Here is a 6,532-nt window from a genome sequence, read left to right as displayed (position 1 = left end):
AACATTTGTTTCTTGAAAATTTGATCACGATTTAAATACAGTATTTATTTTTAATATTACCGATATGTCATCGAAAAGAAAACGTGTTGTATTATCATTAAAAGACAAATTAAAGTATCTGTTTCGATTATCCGGATTTTTCCTTATCCGGACTACCTTCATTCCTAATTAGTCCGGATAATCGAGGTTCTACTGTATCTGTTTTTTGTTTAATTAAGAATTGTTTGTAAGATAAAATATCACAAAAAGAACAATGTTTCTTAAAATATTTGCGGCAAAAACAATTTTTTAATATTATCAAATCTTAAACACCCAAGAAGTTTCATATCTAAATAATTGCAGTTCTAGTTTTTAAAAACATTTTTTTTTTCTATCTGTCCATTGTTAAATAAAAATAATTCATTATGTGTTGTGAAATAATAAGTATTGTAAATTACTATGTTTGATCCAGCCAGTTATATTCGATGTTTTTTGTCTATAAAATTTAATTCATGAATTTTTTTGCTAGTAAAATTGACTTGGCATTGATCATTCGCCGATAATTGATACTTTTTAACAGAATCTATATAAATGTCTATTACAGCTTCTACAGAACAGTGTAATGCTTTTATGGTCGACTTGTCTGTAAAATAATTTCATGCTCTTTCACTTGAAATGCTTCAAAATCTATTAGCATCGCATTCTGTAATTTTATATAAATAAAAATTAGGATTAGTATTATTTTATATTTAATAAGAAAATAACGAAGAGATTTCATACATAAATATTTTTATTGACCATATAGAATGTTAATCCATATATGAATTATCTTTTCTTCCAATTTTTGATATTATATGACGATTGTATTCAATTATTACATTCATTTTATCAAATTATTAATGTGAAACCTATAAAAATATAATTTTTAAAATTTATATTGTAATTGAATTGAAATGAAACTTATGTTTTTAAAATTAAAAAAAAAAAAATTAGTTAATAAAATGAAATGAAAGTAAAAGATTATATAGTATAAGAATTTAACTGAAACTGTACAGTAATAATAATAATAATAATAATAATAACTCTCCCGTTGTCACCACTTGGTCGTGGTGGGAGAGCCCAGTAATTTTACTGATCCATAGGGCAATGCAGGCTGGACCACAAGCTCCTGGTAGGGACACCTATGCTAGTAAGGTCTATGGGGAGAAATGAAGCTAAGAGTGACCACACACCCACATTTTGTGTAGATAATTATCATGGTACTAACCAGATCTAAGTATGATACCGGCTCGGACGTCGCCCGGGTTAACAAGGTCCACGTTTATGAGTTAGGCAGAGGCTCACGTTCGAAAAATAGGCTCCAGTCTCCCTTGGTTACCGGTGGCGAAAGCAGCGCCGGCCCAAGCATGGCTAATGCAATGCCCTCAACAGATGTGAGGAATCGACCTAGACTTGGTGTTTCTCTGGCAATGCATCCACAGACCACAAAAGCTGGAAAACCACGCCAACAAATAAAGTGGACATCAGAAATGAACGAATTTATCATCCGTACTTCCTACACCATCACAAAACTCGAAACAAACATGACAGCATACAGACAACAACTACACCATAGATTCACACAACAATATCCTTACCGCACTGTCACCGAACAAAGGGTTGTTGATCAAAAAAGAACGATTATACACAACCACCTTATCCCACAAACAACACTTGAACTTATCAAACAACAGGTTGCTGATCAAATACATTAACAAACAGAAACATTTAACATTAATGAAGATCACGTAACCTATCAGTATAATCCAGCAACAAGCATTGATTACAGCACGCACACAACAACTACCACTAATGATAGTACAGGAACTTTCTCATCCATCACTGATAACGTAGACACAGAATTAGTTAATAGGCTCTCACTTATATTTCAGAAAACACTCACTAAATATACAGGTACGGATCCTACACAAAGACCACGAATACCGAAAATCAACACTTCAAAGGTAGTAGGGAAAACACTACATTATGTAAACACACACTTACTACCACACTACATCCATTTAATTTTTACACTCTCAGACATTCATACATTAGTCTATGCTGGGGCAGTCACAGTGGTGACATACCATGGACTGAAAATACACTCACAAACAGACACACACAAAACACAATTCTATCACAAGCCTGCCTGGCAGAAAAAAATAGAAACACAAATAAATGACATTAGACAGCAATTAGGCAGGCTGACACAATACACTAAAAACAACATAACACCCAAATTAAAGATCATAACAACTTAAAAACATTTACAGGAAAATCACAACACACACAAAACATGAACATCACAACACACACATTACAGAATACATCGATACACTAAAACAAAAACTCGCAGCCAAGGCACGTAGACTAAAACGATACAAAACATGNTCAATGGCGGTTTTAACTGGACACGGTTTTTAACGTTGAAATTATATTTCAATTACTATTTTTTTTTTGTTTTTACAATTGGACATTGAGAAGTCAATCAATATTTAAGAAATAGTGTTATATATTTCGCCTGACAACTATTTCGATGAAGATATTAAGAACATGTTATCGCTTATAGAAAACTATCTGCTACCTGAAATGAACTTGATTTTATGCGCTAATTTTAACGCTCGAATGGGACTTTTACTGGCAACTGGAAAACTTTTTCGAGAGCCTCAAAAGATATAATTGTTAATGACAGAAAGAAAATTCTATATAAATTTTGTGAAAATAAGTCTCGCGTGTTTAAATGGCTTGTCGCCAGGAGACAAAAAATAATAATAATTTTACCTATCACTCATCAAAAGGAGGCAGTATAATTGATTTTGTGATACTATTACAAAATATATATTTTAGTGTTGTAATTAATTTAAATGTTTTAACAAAGATTAGCTCAGAATATTTACCAGTTTTATTAAAACCTATCTGATTGGTATCATTTCGCATTTTTAACAGACAACTTTTAAGTAAACGTGCAATGTACAGTACACATATGAAGTTAAATCTTAATTATCTCTTAAATTAGGTAATGTTCTGTCAAATGAGTATGGAAGAATTCTTACACCTGATGATCTAGGTAGAGCTTAAGCAGCGATGTCTTCTTTGGACTTAATTTACGACGTTAATCCTGTACCAGGTAAAACTCATGCAACAAATAAATGTATAATAATGAGTGTCACATCTTGGGGAAAGATTTGTGGAAGTTCTTTAAAAAGGTTATAACGTCATATACAAATGAATATTATGGTTTCTATAATATTATTTTGAAAGACTACAGACGTTTATGTCAAAAAAAATAATTTTATTTTTGAAACTTAAATAGAAGACTGGTGACATGTAACAACTCTAAAACATTTTGGCAAACAATCAACTAGTTTAGAGGTAGAAGAATATATTTCAAAAATTACTTTGGAAAGATGGCTAAACTTTTATGCTGTTAAATTCTCTAAAGGTCATTTTGTCTCGAATAATGGTCAATTGTCAACGGATAGTTATAAAGTGCTTACAATAAGACAGGAATGTTTTTCGGACTATACATTGGAAGAAATAATAAGAGCAATTAATCAATTAAGCAATATTCAATAGTTATTATCAATTAATAGGTTTTATGATATATACGCCTGAATATATTTAAATACTAGTTTAATTACGTATATTAATTTTAAATAGTTTACGATTTTTGTAAAATATTTAAAACTATATTGAGAACTATTACACACCCTGCTTTAACAATCACATGCAGATTAGAAGTGTCATCTTGTGACCCCATCTCATCTATATTTATATTAAAGACAAATATTAATTTTGGAATTTGAATTTTATTCTACTTTTATTCACTACGGTTTGTGAATACTATGGAGTATATTTGACAAAAATTCAGTAATTGTAGTGGTTTTTATAAAAAATATCTGATGCCGCGCGATGAATTGTTGCTCTTGTGGAAGTATTATATTACTTTTATTTGAGGAATTGCAGTCCTCACTATAGAAGTAGATATAAAGTGTATGCAATGTATTTATTAAATGTATTTAATAATGTATTTATAAAGTGAAAAGACAAAAGTATTTAATTATTATAATTGAAAAAAAGCAAGTGTTGATAAACTTGACAAATGTATAAGAACATACAGTTGTAGGCATGGTACAAAATGGCCAATGGCTGTTTTTTTATTTTTTTTTTAAATTTGATTGATCTAGTCGATTATAATTCGTATGTGGTTTATTATGAGGCAAATAAAATGTAGGCGAAAAAATATTCAAAACGTAAATAGGGTCAAAAGGTTTTTGAAGAGTCTAGGCAAATTATTATGCCAGGTCAACACGATATACAGATCTGAACATTTCCAAGGTTTACATAGCAATTCAGTATTAGAACAAAAAGTACTTGACTTTGAATGCAATCAAGTGAGAGCAATTTCAACAGGGACAGTTCAAACGAAATCAAAGGGAATAGCAACAACAAATGATATTAAAAGAATTTCTAAAAAAGGAGATGCTTTCTATGTTGAAGATTAAAAGAAAAAATACATAAAATGTTGTAAAAAGTGACTGAAATACATGTGCCTTAGACATACAACGAATGATGAACAAATTTCTTAGAAAAAGTACTGCGTGCAATTAATTTAATTTTATAACCATTATTTTTAACAATAAAAATTGTTTTGAGTGCTAAAAGTTGAGTTATTTTAAAAATCCAAATTTATAGAAACAAATATCTCAATAAAAAATATATCAACTTCTAAATTTAATCCATTATATAATACATTCTTGCGTAATAAAATTAATTTTGTCAAGTTGCGTGAGTAAACAAGTATTAGAAAATGTAATTTATTAGTTACTTTACAGAATTTACTGATAATTATACTCGTATTTTTAAATGATATTTAATATCTTATATACTTTTCGAAAAATATTTATTTTACATTAAATTTTCATATGCAGGCAATTAGGTTAAGTTCTTCTTCTCTGGAAAAATCAAATGTGGGACAAATGGTAAATCTTCTAGCTAATGACGTCGGCAAATTCCAGAACGTAAGTTTAAAATAATTTTTTAAACAGTAATATATTTAATGTACACTTGTCGACCTGTATATTTTGTGTACGTATTATAATGGCCGAATTAGTAAACAACTTTAGAATAACAAATAAAGGTAATTCTGACAAGAGGAAAGTGCAATGAGCTTGGTTTCAGTCAGATCTCTTTTAAAATAACACTGATCATTTCAGATTAAAATTCAATAGAAACAGTTTGTAAGAATTGTCTTCTGAGTAAACGACAAATCAATTTGATGAAAATCATCCTTTAATGCTCTTTACATATATAATTGTTTAATATAATAGGTTTGGGCCATACTAATAACAAAATTAATTTTTCGAGTAAATTACTATTGAATAAATTAAAATTACAAAAATTTTTTTAAATTAAATTAAGATTGCAAATAAAAATTCGTCGAATAGAATTATTTCACATCACAAAATTAATTTTCTAATTACAAATTTAAATCAAATTAATTTTATTTTAACAATAAGCCAGAGTTTCTGTATTAATTATTAAATTTTATAATATCCGAGAAAATTAAGACATGACAATTGTATGAAATAATATAACACCAAAACGAAATTATTTTTTAAATTTTCTTTATTTTTACATTAATATATTAAATAAGTTTATTTTATTTAAGATTTTCCAGTTTTTTCGTTCACTTTATTTAAAACATGACATATTCCTGTTCTAATTTCTGATATCTAATAAATTAAGATTACAAATAATTTGTCGAGTAATAGTTTTATTATCAATACTAGAATTAATTATTTTCTTGATAGATATTTGTCTTGATATTCCGGTACATGACAATTTGAAATAATATAACAATGAAATTATTTTGAAAAGATTTTCATTTTTACATTACAGTTTATTTGAGTGTTTCGACTTTTTCCTTCAGTTTACCTAAAGCAAGACATTTCTGCACGTATTAATTTTTAAATTAATTTTTCAGTAAATAAATTATTTTCAGATCAGAAATTTTTCGAGTAAATTAAGATTATAAATAATTTTAATATTTAGGAAACTGTTCAATTTATTTCTTACGAAAAAGTTTTCATATTTAGAAAACTTCTCAGTTCAATTCATTGCTTCATTTAAAATTAATTTGCAATAATAATTCTTACAGTTTGTACTAATATCCGATTTGGTTGAAAATTATTAATATATATTTGCACTTTTTTTGTTTTATTATCCGAATAAATTAAAACACGACACTTTCAAATAATATTACAGCAATAAGGCAAAGTAAAATAGGGAAAGAGTTTAATATAATAATTATTTAAATTATATTTGTTACTTATTTATTAAATACCTACCTATACAATGCATTGATTTTGAAAATACAGTAGAACCTCCATTATCCGGACCTCCATTATCCGGATTTTCGATTATCCGGATTGTTCAAAATAAACAAAAATTTTACGAATTTGCTGATTTGCACTTGGCGAATTACGACACTGTTTATGTACGTGATGGAATG

The 6,532-nt window shown here is 28.1% G+C and overlaps 2 protein-coding genes across 2 annotated transcripts in view; both read left to right on the top strand.

Moving 5' to 3' along the window:
• LOC111640211 (multidrug resistance-associated protein 4-like) overlaps positions 1-4,523 on the top strand; it is an 18,228-nt gene extending 13,705 nt beyond the window's left edge. The window contains exon 5 of the mRNA XM_023386212.1: positions 4,323-4,523. Coding sequence (XP_023241980.1) covers positions 4,323-4,523 — 201 coding nt within the window. The remainder of the gene's footprint in view (positions 1-4,322) is intronic.
• Positions 4,524-4,971: 448 nt separating this feature from the next.
• Positions 4,972-6,532, top strand: part of LOC111640210 (multidrug resistance-associated protein 4-like) — a 132,881-nt gene continuing 131,320 nt past the window's right edge. The window contains exon 1 of the mRNA XM_023386210.1: positions 4,972-5,039. Coding sequence (XP_023241978.1) covers positions 4,998-5,039 — 42 coding nt within the window. The 5' untranslated portion in view covers positions 4,972-4,997. The remainder of the gene's footprint in view (positions 5,040-6,532) is intronic.

The sequence above is a fragment of the Centruroides sculpturatus genome, unplaced genomic scaffold (genome assembly GCF_000671375.1).
Source record: "Centruroides sculpturatus isolate CEXI.00-Female unplaced genomic scaffold, Cexi_2.0 scaffold1146, whole genome shotgun sequence".
Lineage (NCBI taxonomy): Eukaryota > Metazoa > Arthropoda > Arachnida > Scorpiones > Buthidae > Centruroides > Centruroides sculpturatus.
This window is presented reverse-complemented; position numbering and strand designations above follow the sequence as displayed.